Source organism: Blennius ocellaris (assembly GCF_963422515.1).
Source record: "Blennius ocellaris genome assembly, chromosome: 7".
In the NCBI taxonomy this organism is placed as follows: Eukaryota; Metazoa; Chordata; class Actinopteri; order Blenniiformes; family Blenniidae; genus Blennius; species Blennius ocellaris.
The window spans coordinates 17,246,124-17,274,094 of NC_137656.1; the positions used below are offsets into that span (position 1 = coordinate 17,246,124).

Below are 27,971 nucleotides of genomic sequence, written 5' to 3' on the forward strand. Positions count from 1 at the left end.
CAGAGTGGAGAGCTTCAATGCCAAAACAAATGCTTCGTTTGGACCTCGCAGTAATGATCACAGACACATCAGTAAGTGTTTTTGAGAAAGATTTGTAAGTCAAGCTCTTTGTCGATCTCAGATCTGCATTCAGTCGAGTCTGGCTGTAAGAAAATCAACAAAGAAGCACGGGTCTGCTGCTGGTTTGGTTTTAAGACACCGCGCCTTCCTGCAGCGTTATCTGCACGAATAGTACATCAATGCTATACACTGATCTGAGATGCACAGTACAATGCTGATTTTTGATATATAATATATTTAGAACACCCCGAAACCTTGATATCGTAATTTGTTTTTGCCAGTTTATTTGGACAGTTATACAGGGTAAACCGATCAAATATATCTACTAATCACAACATCATGTCTCATTTATCGTGCAAGACATTATTATTAATGCAACAAAACTGAAGTGTTGAAGTATGTACATGAAGACTGCTATCAAATAAATGGAAAGCATCAAATTAATGAACTAATATTAGTTTATGTTGACGTGCAAACCGCCCCCCTCCAAAAAAAAAAAAAAAATGAGGGCATCAGCCTCAAGCCATTTAGTACATGTCTAAATAAGATTTATCTCACCAGTCCTTGTTTTTAACGTTTTGCGGACCTAAAAGTTCCTAAGTTCCAGTCCCTTTGGATTATAATGCATTTTTAAAAATTTTAAAAAGCGACACCTGCGTTCACTTTTTTTGAGAACGTTATGTTTTTGTAACATTGGCAATGCTCTCATCACATATTTTTCTCTTTATTTAATTCTGTCACTTGTGTTCTTTGTATCAGTGAAAGACAGGAATATGACATAGATTGTGATAGATTGGTCAAGAAAGTTGATTTAGGCTGAACCTTGCAATTGTGTTCATTAAGCAAGTCTATCATCATTCTCATTATTGTGGTCTTCTTCATGTTTGGGTCATATTTGTACTGTCACTGTCTTATATTTTTCTTTTCTAATGTTAGTTATTATATATTTTATTACATTTTATTTAATTTTTCTGATGTTAGTATGGGTATCTTCATGGCTTTGTGTCTGCCTGTTGTCTGCTCTATAACTGCAATATAAATCTACCCAATACCAACAAAGCAACTTTTATTTCAGTTATTAAACTACTTCTCAGATTTATTTCTTGAGAAAAAAAAAGAGTCATAACTTGATTGATCCTGCTGTGACCTACAGCTGAAATATTTGTGGCTGGCATTTCTCTCAGTGAACGTCCCTTCCCTGCAACCAGCTGCAGCAGCATCTTGATTGCATTAAAATAATGATTCATAAATCTCCTCGACCTAATTTGAAACGTACTAAGCCTTTCAGATGAAATCTGCAATATTCCAAGTCACACGTAAATAGTATTTTGCATATTTGTTAGTATGAGTATAGATGAAATATAATTATAAAATGGCAAAAAAAAAAAAAAGGTCTTTTGTTCAATGTAGCGACAGACAAATCAAGACTTTAATGAGGTTCACATTCCTTATAATGTGAATCATGTTTTTTTGGTTCACAGCACACTGACCAATGTTGGCTGTGTTACAGTCAAGGAACATCTCATGACTGTACTTGAATCAAGGGTTAATGTAGCCTCAGCCCCTGTGTGTGTTCCAATAAGAGATAACATCAGGGGAAACTCTTTAAGGCATTCTATCAAACTCTATACCAGTTCTGAAAGAAACAATACAATTTTCCTATGCGGCTTTGTTTGTTAAACAGAAAAAAATTCTACTTTCACCACAGGTTTGTTACCAGTGTTCCTCTGGGGATTTTTTTTTCTTCAGGATTTCAGTGTTGTTACACTGCTCTAATCTTTTCTTAAAACAATCAGTGTGTGATTTATGCAGAGTAATGCTAAACATGTATTTGTGTGTGAGTCCAATTGTTTTAAAATCTTGAATATGTTTGGCACATTATGACATTGGTAGTTTTTTTTTTTAACATGGACTTGGGTTTGCAGGCTGGATATTATAATTAATTTCACAGAATTCTGCTTCAAGCAGTTGTGTGTTTGTCTTTTGGCTTGTCGTCTTCCAGTGTCCACTGGACAAGCAGTAGAATTACAGAAATCAATTCAAATGCAAAAATACCTGGTTCCTGCTGGAGATGGACAAATCCATTATAGTAGTTGTGTTTCAATGACCACATAATCTACTTATTTTCATTTAAGTATTTAAATGAGGAACATTTATGACGCTACTCTGAATACATAATCTGTGCACATAATCACACATTGCCAGTAATGCAATAAATGTAAGATGAAATGCAGAGTGCCGAAAACCACAAATTACCTATCAATAGGGTTTTTCTGACCATGCATCTTTTTGAGGTAGTTGCATAGAAGCATCGCAAAGAATACACTTCAGTTTATTTTTCATAATAGCTCAGATGTTGAGATCATTCGATATGGTTGAGGCCATCATAAAATCCTGTTGAACTCGTCTTGTTACTGAGGATACAAACTGTATATTTGAGGCAGTTATGTGGTTGGTGAAAAGCAAGATTTAAAGATTTAAAGTGGCCAGTGCTTTTATATGATTCTGTAGGAAAGAAAAATTTTAAACCCTGGTTTGTTCTTCACCTAATGGCTTTGGATGGCAAGTTCCTCAAACGAAAAACTAATTAAAACATTTTGGCTCAGTCTGCTGCTAGTTAAGGCATCGAACTCTCCAAATGCCAACTGATTACAACAACAATGGACGTCCTCAAGAGTTTTCCTTTTCAGCTCAAAGCTGTAAAGTAGAAAGCACCAAGGAAAAGTCCAGTGACAGGACAGAGAAAGGACCGGTCTAATTGTTCACGGGCTTTCCAGGAGACAGTTAACTTTCCCGTCTTTTTATACTCTGTGAACTCCTCATTTTTGGACACAAGATACCTAATTAGAGGCTCACATTGTGACTCATTTGCCGGGTACTTCCTCTACACAGAATTATGTCTCGCAGCTTGCATTTGAGGGCAGCGTGGGAGAAATGACAATGGAACGGTTGAGCAAAAATAAAGAAGGAAGGAATAAGACAAGAGGATAACCGCCATGTGTCAAAACTGTGGAGGAGATTTTGATTTAGTTGTTCCAGTGATTCTGGTCATGTACCTGAACAGATGCTGACAGTAAGACTTCCAGGACGGGCTTTGATGGTTGAGCACAGCTCTCCATTCCTGACAGACAGTGCTGTTTATTTAATTGAAGTGTCCTTCTGTCATTACCACAGGGTCACCGTCCCTGCACAACAGATGTTACAGTAGCTAATGAGTAGCTGGGCGCACTTTATGAGGTTAAAGTTGATGCCTTCAGCTCCCTCATCTTGCTCAGCCCCCTTCATCCAGCCACACCCCTTCTTGAAGCACAAAAGGGTCAACTTTAATTTGTTGTACGCTTTCCGTGTGTGTGTGTGTGTGTGTGTGTGTGTGTGTGTGTGTGTGTGTGTGTGTGTGTGTGTGTGTGTGTGTGTGTGTGTGTGTGGGAAGGCATTGTGTGACATCTTCGCTGCATGCCTCATTTTAAATAACCTTGACCCCCTGCTCTGTTAGCTGATATGTGGCAGGGGATGCATAGAAAGAGTACCGAGAAATAAAGGGTCCTGTCAGCTGATAACTTACAGCGCAGGGTCTGAAGGTGTTCATTTTCATTTTTTCAGACATGTCCAGCTTGGCTAACTGCCAATTTAGCTGTCCTTTTCTCCCCATCTCCACTCGGTTTGCCCTGTATTTAAGTAGGGAAGCTGTCCAGCTCCCCTCTCTCTTCACGTGGAAGCCGTAATCATGTATTCAGCCCTGGACGTCCGTAATCAAGTAAAAGTTTCTCAAGCAGTGTGACAGAAAGAATGACACACAGCTGATAAACTGTTGGGCTTTTCAGGAACAATCACTCTGATAGCATTTAATTCATTCATCTTCTTTTTTTCTTTTTTCTTTAACAAATCAATTTAATTGAGAAGATCGAAGCAAATATTTTGCCCAGAGTCCTCGTAAGATAATGTCATATTGGCTTATAAAGATCAACTCCCACAACATAAAGTAGATCAGGATTTTTTTGGTTTTGGTTTTATCTTTCACCTGATAATAATATGTGGATAATTGTGGGTGTGAAAGCCATCTAGACTGCAACAATGTTATATTTCTTTGCAGTTTTTTTCTACAGTCTACATGTAATGATCAGTACGTAACTTTCTAAGTGTTCTTCCAGTTTAAGTCCTATGTAGAAAACTCAAGAGATTGATTTTATCTGTTGAAATTAGTCCATGAAAGATACTATTTTAAGGAAATATATGCATATTTTTTTGGGATAAATGTACACACTGCATTTAGAATATTCAAGAAAATCTGTCTTTTTCCCTAATTTTGCCCCATTTAAGTTTAACAGCGTGTAATTACTATGCTGGTGGTAGCAAAACCCCACACTCCCACACAAGAACCTGCCAAAACTTGCTAATCTCCGTGTGGTCCCACTGACTCAGAGAGACCCCCGCTGAAGCCACACACACAAGGTTTTATTACCAAATCCAAGCAGCCAAACAATGAAACACATTCATGCAATTGGAAGATTCACATTATCTTAATAAGATCAAAATGGGCTGGATTGGAAGGAGCTTCTTTGAAGGAGGCCTGACACATTGCAGGAGGCCTGTTACTGGAAAAAAGATTGTTAGTTTTGTAATGGCGACCTTGTAAAGAGTTTCTTTAATTTCCTGCAGGTTTAAAGGCTATAAAGGAAGCATGAGTGGTACAGTTCAAGAAATCACTCTCACTACCGACCCAGAAAGCCCTTATTTCCTGCGGGTGGACTGGGTGGTAGACCTGGGCGCTGGCTTCACGGTCGCTCTCACTGATGGCTGCTCAGCGTGGATCGGAGAAGGTAAAGAATCGTTCTCGAATTATTCACAACCGACACAGTCTCAGCTCACATTAACTGATCCACAATTTCAGGCTGACGTGCACTGAAGAGATCTAACTCTTTTGACCATTGAATAGGCCGGGTTGTCACCAGGTCTGCCAATAATTAGGCTGTCCGAACTGTGCAGCCACCTGGCCGACCCCCTGCTTATTATGTTGCAACTGTTGGTCCTTTTACCGCAAGGACAGCAATGACCTTGTTCCACCGTCCCCCTTCGTTCATCAGCTGCAGCCTACAGGTGTATAAAATAGATTAAATTCTACAAGGCTTGTCTTTGTATGTGCAAGCCGGTGCCTATTTGCATGAGTGTGTACGTGTGTGTCTGTGGTTACATATGTACATGGCTTTGTATAACTGGAAGGACACCTGGAACATAACTGCTGCCTAGTTTTCTATTGCTGTCCATCTGCAGAGTTGACAGGTAGAGCTGGGGTTGTGACAGCTATGTGCGGGCTTCTGGGTCGTCAGTGCTTCTGTGTTTGATGTGTTAATTGAGACCTTGAAGGCCCCATGAGCAGCTGTGCAACAGCTGAGGACATTCCCCTTGGTTTCTCCACATGCTTTTTCCAAATCCGCTTTCACATGCGTTCATGTGGTACTGCATAATTAATGTTTATGGTCATGTTGTGCCGTCATCTCTTTGCTCCCTGTCCGGTTCGCTGTGTACTGTACAGCTTTGAAATCAGGCAAACATGAGAAAAATGCCTTTCAGAGAAAATTTGTTGTTTGATCAGTTCTTTGTTTTGTCAGTTTCAGAAGACGAGGTGACAAGGGAAGCTGATGACATTGGAGTCACAAGAGAGAGATATGTTGAGGATCTCCTTCAAGCACTGACAAGAAGCGGGGGAGGTCGTAAGGAGGTCTGTTCTTTCCACCTCAGTCCAGATCACCGTCTTCTCTCTTATCAGAAGATCTGTGATGGCATTTCGGTGAGGAAACACTTTTGACAGATTTTTTTCCTTCTATCCTCAAAAGTCATTAACATTCTTTTTTGCCTTCCAAAACAAAAAACACTGAGTGATCATCTCGCCAAACCTATAATTCTTTTTTTTATAGTGTCACAGGAAGAAAAGAAAAAAAATCAAACAGCAGCTGGCCGTTGGTGTTCAAACAGGAAATCAAATGGTATCACAAAAACCTTACTCTTTTCTTACATTTATGTTGGCACCGAAGGCTGCATCAGCAAAAATTAAACCAAATTCATATTTTGAATTGATTATTTTGTCAGATAGAAAGTTGTTGCTATTGTTGTTACTCAAGCCAATGCTTTCTGGTTAATCTGTCAGCGCTTAAAAGCCTTTGTGACACCATTTGATATCCTATTGCACATTATATTATTTGTGACAGCATGGTGACAGAAACTGCACACAGATCTTTTACTTTCTGGTAGTGCGAAATCTGTCTGCAGATTTGAAGTACAACAGTAAAATGGCAAACTGAACAACAATTGCAGCATTTGCCGCAGACATTATCATCAATGTAAATCTTTAGGTGGTTCACTACTGGTACACATCCATGTACTTCCCTCTGCCGTTGTTCCCTGAGGAGAAATGCATCTAACGACATCCAACTAAACACAAAGGAAGTCTTTTTCTTTATAGGGGGCTGTTTGAAAAATAAACTTTACAATGTCCCCAAATTAGAGCTGAATTAGAAAGGCTTGGCTGCCTTTAGGTCGGGGGGGGAAAAAGCCACAGATAGGAATCACTCAGTCTGTTACCAGCCATCCACTATAATGGAGGTCTTATTGCCACAGCTCGTAAACAAGAAAAAAGCGCTTTTTTGACCTAACCCTATTGTTTAATTGTTCTGTGACAAATGTGGACAACGTTCAGAGATGGGCTTTCTGGCTCCGCAGAGATGGCTTGCAGTGATTGACACATTTGATGAAGCTGCAGGTCACAATGTTTTCAGGGGCTTTTGATGTTGCACTGAAAGGGTCTCGTTGCCTCCAGGTCACAGTCGGACTAGGAACATTGCATTAGTACGGGAGGCCAAAGGAAGAAGGCCAGGAGACCAGAGACCGTTAAATCCTGATTTATGGAAAGGGTAATCCCCATCTAACGATGTCAAACAACAGTTGATTAGGCCAGTTTTCTTTTTCTGACTCCCCCTTTGCTTTCTATGTCTCTTAAGAGTGTGTCCCTGTGTGTGGAAGTGTGGCCCGGCTTGTGTCTGAATGTACAGATGCACTCAATGTTTAAATAGAAGAAGCAAAAAAAAGGTGTTTAGGTATTTTGACACAATACAATATTGGGATCAATTGGAAGCATTTATATTTTAACATAATTATTTTGTGTTGAGGATGTACAGTGTTTTAGATCCTTTACTGAAATGAGGATTGCTTTTAAATCTGGATAACATCAGCATGTTGCCACTAACGTTGCAACAAAAGCTTATTATAAACTTATAACAGATTTTATTGATACTGTGGTTCGTGTGAGTATACTGAGGGGAAAGCTAAGGTTGAGCAGCTTATGGATACAGTGACAAAGTGTAGATTGAGATAGTTTAGTCATGTTGCTGGAGTAGGCAGGAAGAGATGAGGAAGACCTCAGAGAAGATGTCTGGAATGTGGAGATGGTTGAAATGCCAAGATGAGCTGGAAGCATATGACGTGACATGGCTGGAGAGGAGACTTTCTGTTTTTTCTTTGTAAGTAAGAAGTGTTTCCAAGTCTTCCTTAAAATCAAAGACATGCACTTTGATTTGGCTGTTTTTGATGCTAACATGCCTGTCATGGACTGTTTCTGTCCCCGTGCTTGTTTGCCTTGTGATGGACTGGTGACCTGTCCAGTTTGCATCCTCCTGCTCCCCACAACCATAACCTGCGTAAAGATGAATGACTGATGGATGTTACCACCACTTAATGCCACAATGCTACTGCTGTGTCAGAAGGTGACTTCTGTAGAACAGACAGTAGTTTACTGCAGATTCATAAAATATATTCTAAATACGTGCCATGAATCCCACTTTGACTTTTTTTATTTAACTTTCTTACTTTCATTTCAAATCAACTCTCTTATTCATAGGGGTTCATGTTTTTCTTTGTTGTTTAACACTAGAATGTTGCTGAAAGGAGGACAGGAGGCCGATGTATTTCAGTTTATTGTTTCTTTGCAGGTTCATAACTTAGCTGTAAAATTGTCCTCCATTGTTTTAGGCAGTAACCTTCACTGTGTGCATGATGTGTGTGGCAGACAAATGTCTCCGTATCTATGCTGCAAACAACTCACACCTGCTTCTCCTCTTGTTTTCTTTCTTCTGCCTCTTCTTTGCTTTTTTTGAGCATGTCAGAGGTTAAAAAGTGGAGCATATTTTCCTAGACAGATAATTTGAGGGTGCCGAAGTGGCCAAAGATTAGGCGAGTTTCCTTTGGGAATAGAAAAAAAAGAAGCGACGTAAAGAGACAAAACAGGTGGTGTACTTAACCTGACATTAATATTTTATGAATATGACCCCAAAAGCTGTAATGATGAAAGTAATTGAGTGTTTTTTGGCTAAACTACTACTAAACAGGTGTTTTACATGAGTAAGTCGGACATTATCGCCGCCTTAATGTGTATTTAAGTAGCAATCTGTCATTGGTAGGGGGGGGGAAAAAGCAGTTGCCAGAGGAGACCCTTTTATTTCATTGCAAATAAAAAACGTTGCTGCGTTCAAAACTTAGCCACAAGTTTTACTTTAGAAGGTTTTATGTGTGTGTTCAGTAGGTTTTTTCAAGAGCATTTTCTTTGACGCAAAACTCAACGAGACTTCATTGAGTCACTTTCTAGAACTGAAACATTTAAACAGAAAAAAGGGATTCGGCAGTGAGTAAAAATATTGTGACAAATAATGTTTAAAATTTTTCTATCAGTCTAATCGAGCCATTTTGATTTTCTTCATGTTCTTCATCTATTTAGCACTCAATGCAGTTCAGTGCAATGAAAGATGATACAGGCAGATAATGAAAGGGGTGAAAAAATATATAAGCATGGCAGAAAAGCTGTCCATACTATCAGACTCAACTTAAATCACTTAATATGGACCCTTGAATCATTTAAGGGTGATTGAACTCGTACGCTGTTTTCTTTATATGCATGGGCGGCTCAATTGGTGGCTTTGTCTTTTAATCCTGACTTTCTTTGGGTAAGACAAGAAAGTTGCTCCTCAATGGTGTGTGAGAACGTTGCATGGTGGTCGTTGCTCGGCCTGCATGACATTAGGCGAACACATGTGCACAGTAATGTTTTCGATATAGCGATAATATGATTTGCGTAAAATACAAACAGTGATGTCTTTGTGCTTCGAGATGTGTTTTTCAAAATAACAGTGCCATTTCTGTTGGTTGGTTCAAACATTTTTTTTTCAACCATAATAGTGAATCTCACAATTGTTCTTCGTTGCAGTTTTCTTTCATATTTATCATTTCGGTTCAGTAACAATGATCAGTTGAAGTGAGCCTTGTTGGCATCAACTAGCATTTTACTTTAGCATCCACCGTTGTGGTCTTTCATTTTCCAATAATACACACTCAAACGTAAAGGAAACAGTTTAGTGAAGGCTGCTGCTGTGAGCTGCATCGTGCAGCTGCAGGCTCTCAACAGCAGCTGCTGCCATCACTCCCCAAATATCAGACACCATCCGATAGTGGTAGCGGGCTTCCGACCGGTTCTTAGGCCGTCTAACAACCGTGTACAAAGCCCCACCGATTTGAGCCAATCTTTCCTCTCAGATGGCCGAAAAGCGCACTCTTTGTGGGAGCCTTAAGGTAGAACAATCAGCACCACATTCATCCACTTTGACTCGTGTAAAATCCTCTGGCTTCAGTCACCACCAACTGTAAGCAATTACAGTCTGATAATACCATGACGTCAAATCTGCCTCAAAAGCAGAAAGACTTTGAAAATGACAGGAATCACAAGAAGCATAGATGTATTATGTTAACAGTAATCATGTTTGGATGAAAGTAAAGAAAATACGGTATGTTTAAATCAATCGCTGGTGCGGGTTATGACAAAAAAAAAAGTTTTCAGTTATCTGATCACAATAGTAAAATGAAGGGCAACTTGGCTGCATGTTACATTTTTCCAGTTGCATCGTATTTAGCTTTTGTTGGATTGGGATCACAATTAGAAGCCAGGTTCATAAGCTATTTTCTCTGAGGAGTTTGATTCACTAATGAAGCTGTTGTCCTACAATAAGTAACTTACATGAGTTTGACAGGCGAGGAAATTTACTTTACTTTACAGCTTCGTCCGTTTCAGTGAAAACAAAAAAACTTTCAAATCATTTTGGGGTCCATTTACACAACGGTGTTTGGAGACACTGACAATGCAACATTTTGAAAACGGCTCTTAGGGTGTAACTTTTTGGTAACGCTCCAACTCTGTTTCCATGGAGACGAAGGAAAAATTAACTGAAACGCTGTTACTGCTAATGCACACCACAGCCATAGAAAATACTTCTTCTGAACATGCATGGGTAGATAGACAATACCAACAATATGGCTGCCAGTCCATATTCTCCTGGGACTTGGTAGTTTTATAGTTTAGAGTTACTGTAATAATAATCCAACTTCATCATCTGTCCGTGCACTCATCATTGTTAGTGTTTAGAACATATTGGTCTCTGCACATGTGTGATTTTATAACCAAATGACAGCACCCACTAGTGGCCTTATATGTAAAGCTACATTATTATCAGCATTTCTACTGTTTCTGTCTAAATTGACATGGTTTTCACAGTGCTGCTGTGTAAACATGAAACTTTTGTCTTGTGGAAACTTGAAATGCTGTTTAAACAGGGCTTCAAATCACTTCATCTTTATACTGTTAATCACAGTCATCAATTCATGCACTCAACGGTGAAGCCTTAGTAAAACACACACATGGGCATTGTGAGATTGGAGATTAAAACCGCTGAATTTATAATTGGAAGGCAATGCGCTCTACCAATTGTTTATTGGATGTATGATTACGATTTAGTAATGTGTTCCTTCGACGCTACAAATATATTTTTTCGCTGTTTGGAGGAACTTCAATGCGGCGGCTGTTTTTGTGAAAGTTTGTGTAATCAGGCTTGGGCGGTTTGCTGTCACTCGTCACTTCCTGCACGCTATCTGGCCTAACGCCTCTGCACAGAGGATTTGGAAACTTATGGGACAAGATGAACTCAGTGTGGGCACCGAGCGCCCATGCCCACCCTTAAACAATATCTCTTTGTCATCAAACTCACAGTGCTCACCCACTCACTTCCCTGCTCCTCTACGCACAGTGGTTATTTTGAGGTAGGAAATTGGAAAAAGTTTTGTTCCTGAAAAATTTGCCTCTATTTTCACAATGCTTTATATCAAGGGTCAGCTATTTGGATCATTATGAGAACTGTAATTTCTTTTTTTCCCCCATCACTTCTAAAAGGTGACCAAGATCTGTTTTCACAAGAAAATATGAGAAATAATATCACAGATTTAATAAAGAGGTCGCTAATATATCTATAAATACATTTTATTACATCAGCATGAATGTATCTGATGTTTTTAATTTAAAATGCATTTAGCGGTGAAGTAATACCAAAATAATTGTTGTAAGGTTTAAATAAGCATAATATTATCTTCCTTTACCCTGTACCTGTTAAAACAATAAGTTTGATATTTGTTTTAATTAGCTTGTGGGCTGCCAGCTGCCCATGTCAAGACAGGAGATCCCTGCCCTTGTGTTGACTTTTGAGTTGACATTGTGATCCTAAATGATCAATTGATGCACACCTGGTGACCATGAGGAACAAGACAGAAGCACAGAAATGAAGGAAGGATTGCCAAATACACCACTTTGCTTCTGTAACACTGAAATTAAATCTCAAGGCTCAAGCACATTAAAATCATACTTACTTGTATTTATCTCAGATCATATCACTGTCACAGTAGATACGCAACAGTTTTATTTTGGAGGCCTTAGCATGATGTCCCTTTCACTTTATTTATTGCTGCCTCTTGAGGAAATCAGCTTCCTGTCCATTTCTCACCAGGACTAAATGGTATTTTAGGGTCTTGTGCTGTGTGTTGGTTGTGCAATAAGGGAAGCTTTGTGTCCCTGTGCCCACAGGATGCTGTATGCTATCACTTTCACTGGGACTGTGTTCTTTCTGCTTTGTCCTCCACACCTACATCAACAGTTGACCTTCTGGTCTCGCGAGCTGTCTGGACACACAAACAAACAGTTGGACCACACAAACAGGACCACACTGTAGTTTGCGGCAGAAGATTTTACATAGTGGGAAATTAGCCCTTCTTGAGTATGGGTCATGTAGTAAATGCTGTTAGAAGAATAATTGAATTCTTCTGTAGTTGCAGTAGTTGAGTGACAAAGTACAAAAATGTGGATGTGGGTTGGGCATTACAGACAAACAGTCTGACCTCCCACACCTTGGCAGAGGTTGGCAACACTGTGCAGTGACCTTTAACTTTATCTCTGTGTCTCAGGGGAAAGGGTGAAGCTCAGCAAATTCACCAAAGCTCTTTTTGGTCCTTTTCTGTCTTGCAAAAATCAAACACTCTTCATTATCCTCAGCCACTGATACGTATATAGACATTAACATGCCACTTGCCTACATTGTAAGATTTATACTTTGTTTAGTGTAATCCTTCCTCTTTCAATGCAATAAAAGTAAACTTCTCGTGATGTGGAGTTTGTGTGTTTATCACAATTGGTATTCTCAGAAACTGCACGTGAAAAACAGTGAAACAGAACCTCTGGCATTTTAAAGGAAGAGGCAGCAGAATAAACAAGCAGCAGCTGAGTTCCATTTCCAGTGCTAATCCTCTAAATAAAGGTTGTGCTCTCTGCAGTTTAGATGTCAGTATCTGGTATCGGACTGATAATGCCATGTTGAGATGCTGGTCATGAAGATTTATGGTGTTGGTGAGTAAAAACCTTAATGAAAAACTGACAAACTCCCACTCATTATTATGAATTTAGACTTGTACAGTAAACGAAGGACATTACCTTATTTTAAGTGTGTAAATGTTAGTGTAGTCGGCACGTCAGAGAGTTCAAAGCCTTCACATTACCCATTCTTATTGGGCTGATTTATTGCTAAAGGACTTTCCTCTGGAGCACAGATTTGGGTTCAGATAGTGAGGAGTAAAGGTGGGGTTTGAAGAAAAGATGGATGTGAGTTTTGAGGAAAGATCAAAGGTGACACACCTATCACTCCACACATACTGCGCAACTTTGTGTGTGTACACACATTCGTTTGCAACTGCAGTGTGAACACCTTGAAGGTGGACGTATGTTAGAATGTATTTGCACACTGAATGTGGATTTTTAATCATAACTGCGACTCACACTCTTGTTACCTCCATTTATTTCACTGTTTCAGATTCACTCTGGAATGACACAGTTTCCCCTTGTGAGAAGAGCCTGGACTGGTTCAGTGTGACAACCTGATGTTTCTCTGAATTTTATGAGTTCTTGGGAACCTTACTCTTCCCAGATCCCGGGTGGTCTCCTCTGTCCTCATCCCATTACGTTGGCCTTTGTTGAATAAGCGGTTTCCTTATTGTGATTAGTCTGAACACTGGCAGAGTTCAATACAGCTTCATTTTGTTGATATAACTTTTCACTTATAACACAGTTTAAAGCACCGAGCATATTAGGGTTGAGGTTGTAAAACTAAATGTAGAAAAAGCTACGTTGAGAAAGCTGACTTAAGTACAGGTCCCACATATGCGAGCATGAGTGAAGGTGAAGAGGAAAAACTCCCTTTTTCCTGGAAGAAACTTGCAGAACCTTGCTGAAAGATGATGTCCATCTGCTTTGACAATGTAGTAAAGGGGGGTAGTTAAACTACACTGAAAAGACAACTTAGACTAAACGGTTCAGTTCAGGCTCATGAGTATCTTTTTTTGTTTTAGCACAACTTTTTTTACCTGCATGTCAAGTACAGGCACAAGTAATTCCAACATTTGACGTGAGTAGTCGTTAATTTGTTTGTACTCAATTGGCCAGGTTTGATTATGTCACAGTCTTTCCTATTGAAAACTCTGGCTGCTGCTACTGCAAGGTTACAGCTGGAAAATTGTAAAAATAAGACAAAGTTCTTCGCTTAAAAAGCCAAAACAAATGCTTGTATGTGCAGTGCCCGCTCTTCCCATTTTTTGCTGCATGTCCGGTGGACACTCACAAAGAAGCTTCACCTGTCTCTGATGCTTCTACTGGAACAACTTATAAGAACATCTGGATTCCACCAAAGAGAGATGATCTGTTCTCCTACATCACTTGGGTTTCTTATGCCCAAGTTTTCTGCATTCTCGATTGCATTCCCTTGTGAAGCCGCTCAAACCCTTGGTGACTCTTCTCCTTTAGTCGTGTCCTTTCGCTCCCTTGATCCTTTTTCTCCTGTTGATTGGTGGATGTTAGTTCAATGTGTGAAGTCTATTCCTCACAGATTTCTTTCTATTTGAATTCATGAAAATAATAACTTAGCATAAACAAAAGGCAACATTGATCGCCACTCACTGCTCTGAGATCTAAGAGTTTTTGTCATACAGTAATAATAAAAAATAAATCCACACAATACCTGCAAATTCAACACATATCTGCATTTATAAATAAATACTTGTTACCTGTGTCAATTTCTAAAAGGCCTGAGATTGACAGTTAAACCCCCTATCTCATTTTGGGTGAATCTGTCCATTTAATGCTCACATAGGGATTATGAACATGCTCTTGCTTATAATTTAAGAGCAACGCAGCAATAAAATGTATTTTGTATTTGCATTGTATGTTATCGCGAATGACTTGTTAAAGTCGGGCTTTTGCCAATTTAAGAGGTAAAACATGACTTACATTACTGATTTAGAATCTTGTGAGAAGAAAAGATAGATAGATATGATGGGTAAAACAGTGGGCCTTAATGGCAAAAAATGTAATTTAAAGAAATAAAAAAACAACAAAAAACACTGGGAATATAAATCTGTCGGAGCCACATGAAGACAGTGTCCATTCAGGGAAACACGTTCAAGTTCACCAGCAGAGGGGAAACAGCTGTGTGGCCTGCCAGGACAGCAACAGCTCAGGACAAAAAATGACAAGTATTTTATGAGTGCTTTTGAAGATGGCGGCTTTATTACAGTGGGTCTGCGACCTCAGCACAGCCCAGTGAAGATTTAGCACCATATCACCTTCTGGTTTTTCAGTGCATCATGAGCACCAGCTCTGTATATTTGAGAAGGGAGAAGTCTCCAAGGCAACAAGCAAAGATTCGACATAAGGCCAGGTCGACCGATCTTTGGTCATGGCTCCATTTATAAAAGATTGTGTGCTTTTAATCAAATTTATATATATATATATTTTTTTTTTAAATTAGAGGACTACAGCAGATTTCAGAAAGAAAATTGCTCATCAACTGTATGTTACAAATGATTGCATTTCTGTGTCGCCAGCTGCAAAGCAACAGCCCAGTTCTGTGTCTTGATGCCAAGATGCAAACCAAGTGAGGAATGTTTCATTACTTCTCAAGCCTCCTTGTGATTTCAAAGAGCCAACAACAAGATCCGAACTTTTTTCCCCACCTGCATAGTTTGCTGCTGCCCAATGAATTAATCCTGTCTTCTTCCCAGACTGAAGAAAACGCCTTGCCGTCCTACAAATAATCCCCCACCTATGAAAGTGTTTGACCGTGTTTGTTGCACCTCTTCACTGCTGAACTTGTTGTGATGGCAGAAGGGTGCGAATTCTCACTCATTTTTTGCTGTAATTTAATTTCATATCACACTGTTTCTTTTAAATCAATTTTATACCTTTTTTTTTCATGGAAAACAGTCCTTCAGAAAGACTCTTTTCTTGTATTTTGAGTTGACGATTTTAACACAAAAAAATATGTACAATATTCTAACATCCTGAAATATGTGTCACATCCTACTATAATGCAACATAGAACATAATTTTGGCTTATGTATCAAAATTAAGCAAAATTCCAGAAGCTTTGCTGTCATGGCGGATGTGTTTTGTGGCTGGAGACAAATTTATTTGGTGGGAGGAGAAGAGCACGGCTCCTTAGGTGGTAAAGGTTGCAGACCTCTGGCCTAAATGATCCACAAGTAATCCAACAGTCGCCTCAACGATGAAGTCCTAAATCTGCCCTGCTGTCAGTGGAGCACACTCGAAGAAAACTTTCTGAGGCTGTCCCTGTGAGCAAAGGACGACCCTGCTTGTCGAAAACTCCTCACATGTTCACGAAACAAGGAATCCAACCAAATTTACAAAGATCTCTGTATTTGTATTGATGACAGTAGTTTTCTGTACCCGTTTATGTTTTACTTGTGTTTCTCCCATTTCCTGACCTCAGTTGCATTTAGGCTCTGTGGTGCTCCAGCCATCTCCAGACCCTCTGGAGCTGACCCAGCAAATGATTGGCCAGTCCTTGAAGCACAGCACGGATCTGGAGGCAGAGAACTTGCAGCTGGCAGAAGAGAACCGTCAACTCAAGCAGGCTCACCAGCAAATCCTGAGAGAGTAAGGATGAGACAAAATAAAATACCCCAATAATTTTCTTATGATGTTCAGCAATGGTATTTGTTTGTTTATTGTCTTGTTTGCATGCAAGATCCATTTGGTGTTAAAGTTGCATTGTTTCTTTTCCACAACAACAGCCCACTGTGACATCATTGCTGCTCCACAATTTGAAAGTTTTGTGGGTTCCACCCAGTTCTGCAAGCTGGGTGTATGATTTCCAGGAATATCTTCAAATGATTCCCATGTATGTTTTTTGGCTAATGAATGCCTGCTTGCTTTACTTCTTGCTGTTGTCTTTGTCAACCCGTCCTGATAGATGCATTGACTGAAGTTGCACAAGGTCTTCATCATCATTGCCCTTTTCAGAATCCAAACAAGAATTGTCCCACTTTTGAAACATGGATCACCAGGTTGTTCATGCATATGTACACATACATTTTCCTCTTCAGACTACAGCAGCAGGTTGAAGAAAAGGAGGCGTCGGAGAAGGAACTGTACTCGCGTTTTGTTATGGTGCTGAATGAGAAGAAGGCCAAGATCAGAGGCTTGCAGGATACCATTCGCCAACTTCACCAGAGTGATGACCAGACAAGTGATGAGGAAGATGTGCAAAGGTCAGCCTCCTTATTACGCCTGGTTATAATAGACCAGATTGACTTTCACTAGAGATATACATTATTTTTAACAAACACTACTTTCTGTGCACTTTGTGAAATAGTTACTAAACATACTGTAGTGCTGCTGAGTATACACAGGAAGCAGTTGTTTATCCATTGTAGTTTTATGTTGATTATGTAATCCAAAAATATACTTATTTTTATTTTTATTGTGATATAGCCCAAAATTGATGACTTCAGTTGACTTAACAGTAGTTAGGTTAACTAAAATCATCAACGTTAACTTCTCTAAATCCTGCGGAGACATCGGTCCTTTAACCCTCACTATATTTCTAACGTGATAATAAGCTGTCTTTGTGATTGCTTTAATAAAAATGGTCAGACTCAGTTGAGAGTCCATGATCATACAAAAACTTCTGGCTGTCACCGTTTTGAGCGCTAACCATTAATTCCTTCTCTTTAGCTCCAAAAACCACAAGCTAAAGAGAAAATTTTAGCACATCAAAAGGTTGACCTGCTTAATACGTCTGTGTGTCATCTGCATGGTGATGGTAGCACGTTTTGTTGCGAATTAAAAGCTGAGCCAGGGGAAGCATGTCGATGTTAAACAGTTGTGGGCCCTGGTTCGAGCCAGGTTGAGACATAGAAAGTCCTGTCCCTTCGATAGGATTTAAACCAGTCTAGTGTTGTGCCAGAGTTCCCCACCCAATGTGTAAAATCCAGCACTAAGATGAATTGAAGCCAGAACTGGGATTATTGTGATGTCTGTGTTCAGATAAATGTCACTGAAAGACTTTAGAAGGCCTTAAATGAGTTTCCTGCAGAACCTTTTCGCAGAACTGGACACTGAAAGCTGCTAGACATTGTTGGTTTCCAAGTCTTTATACATCCACATCCTCATGGATGGTCATGCAGTTTGGGTTATGAGCAAAAGAGGAACATTTTAGATTCAAGCATCCAACATAGATTTTCTTGTCCAATTTCATTTACAATGTCATGACTGCAATACAACACTGTTGAGTTGGTCTGGATAATGTATATTGCTTATACAGTAAAAAAGTTTTCATTAAAACTACCCATGGTGATTCTTTTCTTGGTTTGGTTGACCAATGTCCTTTTTTTCTTAATGTGAGGCAAAACAATGCAGGGACTTCTTCAGAGCCATAAAATCACTATGTTCTGTTTTGCTTTATTCCCAATTGACATAAATCACAAGTAATCTGTTACCTTTCATCATTGATTAGTAGATTCGTGTGATGGTGTGGTTTTGCACTGCTGTCATAGAACATTAAAATCTGTTTAAGCTACGGTCTTTATAGTTTAGATTTGCATGCATGCACTTTTCCAGATACTTCAGCTTGCTTCAGCTGAAAGGGTTGTTCATGCAATGTGCTCTACTGGAAATATACAACGTTCTATTCACTGCTGACAAGATGATTGACTGTATTAGCATAACAATCGGTGCAATTAAGGGATTAACATTTAATAAGACACACTTCATTATGTGCTTTTTTTAGGCAAACATAAAATACATCAACTTACACATTTTTTTGATTGAGCTAAATGTTTTTTTTTTTCTTCTCAGTAGGTAGTGTTCTTGGATGTGCGTATGTGTTAACCACAGCCTGACGTTTGCAAACTCAGAGTGTTTCTTTTGAACCATGTTTCATATCTTTTTTTTCTTTGAATGAAAAAGATTCTATGAATGGAAAATTTTGCTCAGAAATTCTACGCTCATGTCTGGATTTGACACTCTCCTTTGTGGTCAATATGGTGAATTAATAAAAGATGGCATTGTGGAAGTCGGGAACGACGAGGCAGGGGAGTGGAGTTAGTCTTGCTTTTACTTCAAATTATTTTGACATTCACCTGTGCTCTCTTTCTACTTCTTAATTTATCCCTATTCATTAATATGCGCACCTCTGCTTACCAAAATCTAAACATGCTTAGATACATACAGTATTTTGGAGTATTTTTGCTTGTGTTTCTGTTTGTTGGCAGATTTTTTTTTAAATATATTTTATATATTTCTGTTTTTTGCAGCAGCACTAAGGCCTCTCAGGATGAAGACAACAATGAAGAGGAGACAGTTCAGAGCTTCCATCCATCTCAGGAACCAACTGTCCTCATCACAGGTTGGTTTGTGTGTGTGCAAATCATTTTGCCATCAGTGCACAATGAAAACTTAGGATATTAAACAAAACAAGACAAACATAATGTTAAGTATTAATCTTTGTCACAATAGGATGCAGCTGAATTCAGACGATAATAACCAAAATGAAATGCTGCAGCCACATAATCAAAGGATTAGGAGAAGTACATAATCTGACCATGGGGGTCTTTAACTGAATCAGTACCAGATATACAGCTGCAGATTATTAGAAACTATATAAAAAGTTGATTTCTTCGTGCACACAAAAGGCACAAACTGGAGAATAGGGACTGATCAGCACGATGCTCTACAGTTGATAGTGTGCCTGGTTTCAGTTGGTACTCTCAACAGTGTTGGGATCCTCACAGACTTCTTTGTTTGGTTGAAATCATTTTTCACTTTCTCATGGGGAATCTTTACTGTTACAACAACACAGTGTTAACATATTGAGCTCGAATAACCCCTTTCATACACATTGCATCACATCCTAGCGGAGCAGGGCGGGCAGCTATTAACCATGGCAACATTTTCCCCCATTCCTGTTGCCGTTTGTGACGTCATAGGTCACAATTTGATTTTACTCATCATGCAGCTTTTCAAGTGAAACTCTTTGAGTTTTACTTTTCTTCTGACCCATTTTTACTGAGCAATAAACTTGACAGTTGAATGTAATTGAACATGTAAGCAGGGGGGCTCCAACGTAAACTTGAAAGTACACATATGCAGAGAACACGCCTTCGGGTAGCTTGATTCTGGGAAACACTTGCCAGTGAGTCCAGTAAACCCGCCTAGCGAAGAGTCTGCAATGATTGCTTCAACACGGCCGGCTGTGAGGTGGTCTTTCCCTTCCTGCGTCAAGCGGGGCCTGCATGATGTCGCATCAGCTGAGTCATACCCCCTGTACTACAGCAATCTAATGGGATCACCTACTGATCGATCTCTCAGTGACGAGTTTGTGCTCGGAGCCAAGCTCTGTGAGAATAATACAGACGGTGAGGATCAAGCAGTGACGTCGAAGTGACTTCATCGGGTTGTGTTGTTTGGCTCTTAGTTTCTCTCACACACACACGCACGCATGCACGCACACACGCACACACGCACACGCACACGCACACGCACACACACACACACACACACGCACACGCACACGCACACGCACACGCACACGCACACACACAGACTCACTTTCTGGCTTCGGTGAACATGGACTGAAGTTTGAGATTACCCTGAATGGCCCTTGACTCACACTTGGTTGTTTGCAGCCCAAAGCAGTTTTACAATGGTTCCCAGTGTTTTCAACATGTCAGTGAAGCCTCCCGGCAGAGTCCTTGTGTCTTGATGAATGCACCCACCACCTTACATGATGGTGTGTTTTCCAAATCGTTGTAGTATTTACACAAAGTCAGCCATCCAACAAATCAGGGTGTTTCTCACTTGGCTTCAATCACTGTGTTGAAAATATATTCATGTCAGTGACCGCTAATAACCTAATAGATGTCTGATGTAGTGTTGCGCCTTTTTGTTTATATCTTGCAACATTGGTCTCATAATTCCAACAACCAGCTAATTTAAGGCCATTTCGACAATGATATGTGGTCGTGAAAGTCACAGAATGCATTCAACCAGCCTGTTTTCAGATAAAGTAAACACGCAGCTCATTTAACACCACCCTAACATTGCTGCATTCAGGATTAATCCCCACCCGTTTGGCTGTTGCAAAGCCTGACTCAGGCCAAACAAACGGCATCACAGCTTATTTTATTTCATTTTATTTCCCACTCCAGCCGGGCTGTGCTCAGGAGCAGGGCTGTGCCGTCCCCCCTTTGACATACCTGACCTCTGTTGACCTTTGTGCCCCAGGCTGTGTTTTCATGCAAAGCAGAGCTGGAGGTCATCTTTGACCTGCTTCATCCAGGTTTGACATCTGATTGTGACAACATAAGAAGCATCCTGCACAACGGGGTGAAAAGAAAAGCAGTGCCACTTAAGGGACTATTGCTGAGGTGGGGAATGGTAATATGAAGTGACAGAGAACAACCTCTGATTACAGACTTCATTCATTCACTCACTCACTTCATTTATATAGATGTGAATTACTGCGAATAACGCCACAGCAGCATTCATCTTATAACTTTTATCTCCCTTATCAATGCATCCAATGTATTTCTTTGATCTCTCCCATCTGCTCGTTGAGTGTTAAAGGGCACACAGGCGTGTCTGTGTTTCCGAGTTCAGCCGGGCTTGAGAGGAATGCCAGATCTCTGCTGCTGATAAAAAGTCGCAAGACTGGTGTCGTCCAAGGCTAATGAAGGTTATCTGGTGGACGTCCTGAAGGTGACACTGAGGGAGATAAAACCTTTTGACAACTGAATCAACTGTGGAATAGTGAAAATGCAGGCAGCCTAACATGTCATTGCAAGAAATACATTAAAAAAAAAGAAACTACAGCTGAGATGAGATGTGATTGATAGTGGAGACCTGCAATCAGAAGAGGTCATCTGAAGCTTTAGTGGGAAGGACACGGGACTTGACCCAATACATAAAGACATAAATACGAAACAGATTTATAGGTTAAAATAATGGACGAAGAATCGTCTAAAGATGTTGGCAAGTGTAGAAGATATCTTTTCTGCCAAAAAACAAAACATGGAGTTATACAGTGATGAGTGACATATCTTTAAGATGGATGTCACTGGTTTTGGAGAATTGGAAAGAAATGTGGAAGTTACCAAATATAAAGTCTTGAGACTGATTTACCATTTGAAACATGAAACACATTTTCATCCATTCTGTATTGTAGCTGGGAAGACTTCAAGGTATACTCATGAGGGGAAATTACAGATGAATTGCTTTATATGTTTAAAAAAACAAAAAAAAACAAAAAAAGTTGAAAGGAAATATACAGACACAGCAAAGTAATAATAAATGTTAAATGTGTTGGGTGGTTTGGTTTACAGCTCTGCGTGTGTGTGTGTGTTTATATGCATCTTTTATCCCGTGTGCAGGCCGTAGTCTGGTGTGTCAGGGCGTCTCCATCGACCGCACCTTTTCTGATGATGAAGTCGAACAACCAAGAAGGAAACGCCGACCTCTTCTATACTCGAGCTCAGAGTCTTTTGAACAGCAGTGATATGACAGGTTCGTCCAGAGAGCCGAGATTGGAAAATGTGAGAAACAACGAGAATGCGGGTCGAGTTACTCGCATTAAGAAAGTGTCAACATGACACACACTTTTCTGATGTTTTTCTCAATAAAAGATTAAGCTTTTCCATGTGAGTTTAGCAATATTGTGTGGAAATCGATTCAAGCTTAGGCTTTTATGGCCCCAATGACGTTTGTTTTTCTATTCTCTTTAAATGTCATACACGACTTTTCTCATTTTAATTCCCAATGACGATGTTGTGAGAAATCACTGCAGTAAAACATGGGGGGGGGGGGGGGGGGGTTCACCTCCCTCTCTATCCATTTTCCCCATTAGGAAGATTTACTTATAATTTTATTGTCACCAATTTGACAGAAAAAAAATAACTCCCCATGTAAACTCACTGGCATCCAGCTGTGTTTACTGAGCCCTGAACCATTGAATGACAATCCAACTCTTCTTTGTTTTGTTCTTTTTATAGTACTGATTGTTACTTTTTAGAGACGTATTCCGTCAATCACGGGAAACTACTGATTTTAGCACTTGGCCACGGTTGCTAAACAATAGTTGATGACTGCCACTCGCTACAGTGGAGTAAATAAATGAAAAAGGCATATTTGTGTGTTTTTTTTTTGTTTTTGTTTTTTTTTATGCATTTATTGATTTTTGATTCTATTTAGGGGACTTACCTCATCTTTTTCATTCTGCACTGTAAAAGTTGGAAGACATTGCTGTTTTCTGAGGTGTTGCCGAAACGTTGTTTTTTTTTTTATATATCAATGAAATAGCTGAGCTCTACATAAACTTCTGCAGTAGCTTTTCAATTGTCAGGTTTTTTATTTATTATTTTTTTTATTTGTTGTGTTAGCGCATTGATATTGCATTGACACTATCATATAGATCGATGGTTTTCGTGGTTCATTCAAGGTTGGTTGATGATATCATATCCTTCCACACGTTTGTCGTCTAGGTGTGGCCTAGAGAATAAATAACACAGGAGACTACTGCAGTGTATGCTGCTCCCGAAGCAATGAAAATAACTCTATGCATGAACTTATTCATTTGCATTCTGGCTTTTATACTTTATCAGTTGTTTTGTCTCCCTGGCACTCACTCTCTAAACAAATAACCTGCACTTCACATTCAGAATACACAATATTGTAATCCACTCTTGCCTCATATGAATATATTGAGTTGTATTTCCTGGGGTACAGCTTCATATTAAGGAATAGAATATTAAATGGGATGTTGGTTTAATCAGTCCAAGTCACATTTTAGCTCTAACTTTGTTTCTTTCTCTCTCTCTTTGTATTTTTCCTCGTCTGTTTTGTTACCCCTTGTCTTTCCCCACCCTTCATGTCAAGGACAAGACAACATCCAATTTTAATCAAGAATGTGATTAAAGCCCCAAACAGTTTTTCTTCATCCCCGATCGAACGAAGTTTCAGACACACACACAACCCAAACACTGACAACCAGGCAACAGTGGCCCCGGACTTCATGCCAGATTGCGTCCTGGATTACGAAAGTAAACGTCACGATTGAAGCTGGTGCACGTTACTACCATCTGGTTTGCCTTAAGCTGTGACGATTACCTGCCACAACCCGCCATGAGGCTTGCCGTTCGCCTCTTGTCTTCAATAAATCAAAAGACAGGCAATTAGTGACGTCGCCTTCTCCAAAACTCTCCAGGCAGCGTGGCTTCATTGTGCGCCGCCGTAAATACTTTGCCTCGATGCTCGTGGTCATGCGATAACAAGCACTTGACGCCCTCCAGCGCTTCCTGAGGAACTGGTGGCATTGCCGATCGAGGAGCTGCACCAGAAGCATGGAAGCAATTTCTAAGGAGCTTGACTTCATACTGAGTTTGATTTTCTCTGCCAAGCCCTCGGAGTGAGCTCTGTGTGAGACTGGAGAGAGAGGGACGACCGCCGAGGGACAACGTGCTACACCCAGAAAAACAGGGTGTCACCAGCGAGGAGCCGAAGCTGACTTGTTGCTGCTTATTCATCATCTCTCACTGATGTTTTCCTCCCTCTTCTCATTATGAAAATAAACTTTATGCCATCTCTTTCATTTCCTCCTCCTAAACTAGCGTTTTGCAAAAGATAACTCAGCCTCCTCCCCCCCATTTTTTTTTTGTTTTTTTTTGTTCTTGTTCTCATCTGTTCTTTTGTTGTGTGATGTTCTGAGGCCAAAACTACCTGAGGGGTGTTTTTCCACGAGGTTAATAGGGTTGTGTTGTGTTCACTTCCTCACATCTCCGTTTAACTCTGCTACCAGCTACAGGTCACGAGGTCGTCGCAGTATGTCTTCACACTGACACTAATGAACCTATAGAAACCTGTTCACCATCTTTATTCATCCATTTTGACTTCTGGACCCTCTCGCCATCTTTTATCGTTTTGATGATACCGTTATGTCTGCTGAAGTCCACGGGTGGCCGCCATGATAATCCCACAACACGTTCTTGCTGGTTTGGTAATCCCCACAAGAATGTCACACTCTCTCCTCCCTGTACATACTATCAATAAAGTATTGTTGAGGTAAAGACAAGAATCAAATGATGGTTTACACATGACTGCTTGGATGCTTGGATGAATGCTATGGAATATTTCAGGGGTTTCTTTAAATGTATTGTTAATTTTTTAGGTCAATTTCAAAACAAAATGCTTGCTTTTCAAGTTTATGAACAAAATGATTTGATACATTTTATTTTATGTTTTCAAAAACTGTTCAATGAATAATTGTGTTGTTGCTCAGTGTTTCAGGATGAAACGTATGTACATGTCAGTCTGACTTGAATAAACATGCAACATTTTTTCCTCTCTCTTTTGGAAAATTTCTGAATCAAGCGTCTTTTTCTTAGACATAAACAAATGCATTTACTCTCATTTTGAGTTGTATAATTTAGACTAACTCTACATAATAAGGAATCTATTGACCTCACATTTAAATATAGTTGTGTATATGTTACACCCACGGTGTAAAACTACTCATTTCATGAAGTCAGCTGTGTGGTTTGCTCATTTTATGAATTGGGCAAACACCTTTACCCAGTTTATGACCGTTTTCAACGGGTGTAACGTAGACAAACCACAGCCTTGTCACAGGCCAAATATCTGCTAGCTGAAGAGTAGAATGAGGATTTAAAGTCATTCACAGTGAAATTAGTGTATGTGTTAAAGAAGATGGTCTAATTAGTCTTCATGAATCACCTCATATACATATTGATGAGAAAAAGCAGACTGCATAGCAGTACAACTTCTTGCTGTGCCAAACCATAAATAACTGCTTTAATTCGTAATTATTCAAGGTGCAAATTGATTTCTGACAATGACCTTCATCTGAGCTGCATTTTCACACACCTTCAATGACACTTCAACCAAGCGGCCGTCTCCCAATCGGAAGGTTGGATTCTCATCTCTGTCTGCCTACATGCTGAAGTGTCTTTAGGCAAGTCCTTGGGCATGAGAGTGAGTGGTTGGTGGTGGTCGAACGGGCCGATGGCGCAGTTTGACAGCTTCGCTTCCGTCAGTCTGCCCTGTGGCTGCACGTGTAGTTTACCACCATCGAGTATGGAGTGAATAAATAATGAAATGTACAGTGTCTTTGAGTGTTAAGAAAAGCGCTGTATAAAACCAATGCATTATTATCATTAAAAAGTTCATTATTTGGAGGTTTCTATAATGATCTCATTGCAATAAAGCTGCAACACGATTGAGCTCAAAAAGGCTGCACACGTCCTTGTGCAGCTGAAAGGGCTAACACTGGGAAAAAATAAAATAAAATAAAACGTTCACTCACTGGCTTATCATCGTCCTTCACTTACTGAGTGCACCTGTAAAATTCCCATCGTCCAGGGAAATGACAGGAGTCTTCCTGCTTTCCCGCCGCAGAGCAGCAGTGAGACAGAGTGGTCTTTGTTGACCGGCGGTGCCATGCTCTCACTGCTCGCCACCTTACACTGTAATGTCTGCAACAAGTTGACTGTGCACAAACAACGTTTGAAAGCTGAAGATGACATCTTGGTTGCTAAATGGTCCCGTAAAATACCGTGCAGTGAGTAATGCTGATGGTTTATTCACACTGAAAACATACTGGTTCCTCCTGAGCAAGCTTAACCCCTTGGATTATTGCACTTTCAGTACCTTTCTCATCAGAATGAATATATTTCTTGATTCTATGAAATAGCTTTGATGACCGATTGCTCATGCTGCAGTGATGTTTGAACTGAGGGAGGGATGCAGAGCGGATGCAGAGTGGATTCAGGAGATACATTTAAAGGCAAACAACCTTGGTTTAGTCTGGTCTGAGCCTTTCTTTGTTAAGTTTGCATGTTTTTCCTTGTGCATGGGGATGTTTGATGTGGACTTGTGATGAAGGTTAGGTTTTTCCTGTGGTGTTCATATATAGATCAGAAATAGATCAATTCTGAGTTTGGGGCCTTGTCTGCCAAGTTTGCATGTTCTTCCTGAGCATGCATGAGTTTATCACCTGGGTGTGTCATTTTCCTCCCAGTCCAAATACGTTGGTATTAGAAGAGATGGTGTCTCTAAATTAGAATTGAAGGACTTTATTACCCCAAAGTGAAGAAGAAATCATTACAGTATATAAAATTACACAGGCTTGACAATAGAATGGTCACGAGGCAGAGTCGTGGAGTTCCGTGGCCACAGGAAGGCTCTACTGTGGTAGTCCATGGGACATTTTGAGGAAATGAGTGTGTTGCTGAAGGTACATCTACTTTTGACCACAACATTATTATAAGACAGGAAGCATCAGTTTGGACCTCGTTCCTAAGACTGCCAGTATCTAGTCTATATCAACCCCAATGACACTACTGGCCTTCGAATCAGCCAGTCAGTCAACAGGGAGATGATGTTAGTGTTTCTAGCCCATGGACTGTCAGTCTGTCTAGTTGACTGGCCTTTGTTCAGTTTTAACTTTGTGTTTCACAGAGTTGCCTTCTCTGCAATGATCCAGTACCACCTTTGTTTCTCTGTGAAGCAGTTTTATACATTTTCACAACAAATGGATGAATTAATTATGGTTTTGGGTTTTACACGCTTGTCCCTTCACCAAACTAGCTATAAAAAGGCTGTTTATGTCACAACTCTTTATAGCTTGAGAATACAATAATTAGTCCCACTTGTACCCGTTAAAGTGAGCCAAAATGTTTTCGAATGTCTTGTGTCATCAACTCGCTGTGAGCGATGTACAGTAACTACTGAGCTATTCTGAATGACGCATATACCACCCAAGCACTTTAATGGATGCCCAAATAAAGTATTTTTTTCTTTCTTTTTTTTTTTTAATTGCAGTTCTCCCAAAACATCCTTCAAATTGGTAATCGAAACCAAAGAAACCAAAAATGACTTACTTGGTAATAGACCAAAGGATGGCTGGACCGTCTACATTGCCTTCTCTCGTGTGGGCCTAATTCCTGCCTGGCTTAATAGCTAACTGTCTCACACACTCATTTCTTCTGGAGTACAGTGAGGATAGGACACTCCTGAGGATTTCACCAGATCACAGACTTTTAAATACGTCTCTGCTCTGCTGTCAAGTGTAACACCCAAACTTCAATTGATATATGAATATTCTGAGGCTCCTGAGGTCATCATGCATGGCCAGCTTACAGCA

The 27,971-nt window shown here is 39.9% G+C and overlaps 1 protein-coding gene across 2 annotated transcripts; it reads left to right on the forward strand.

The window, feature by feature from the left end:
- xrcc4 (X-ray repair complementing defective repair in Chinese hamster cells 4) lies at window positions 1-25,155 on the forward strand. 2 transcript variants are annotated; one of them, XM_080499633.1, is made up of 8 exons: window positions 1-71; window positions 4,717-4,877; window positions 5,667-5,845; window positions 16,248-16,414; window positions 16,864-17,028; window positions 19,075-19,166; window positions 22,189-22,321; window positions 23,690-25,155. In XM_080499633.1, the coding sequence occupies exons 2-7, from the start codon at window positions 4,739-4,741 to the stop codon at window positions 22,311-22,313; spliced, it is 867 nt and encodes a 288-aa protein (XP_080355759.1). In that variant the 5' UTR covers window positions 1-71; window positions 4,717-4,738; the 3' UTR covers window positions 22,314-22,321; window positions 23,690-25,155. The 2 variants fall into 2 exon arrangements, with proteins under 2 accessions (XP_080355759.1, XP_080355760.1); XM_080499634.1 differs by having other exon boundaries at window positions 5,673-5,845.
- Window positions 25,156-27,971: the final 2,816 nt, after the last annotated feature.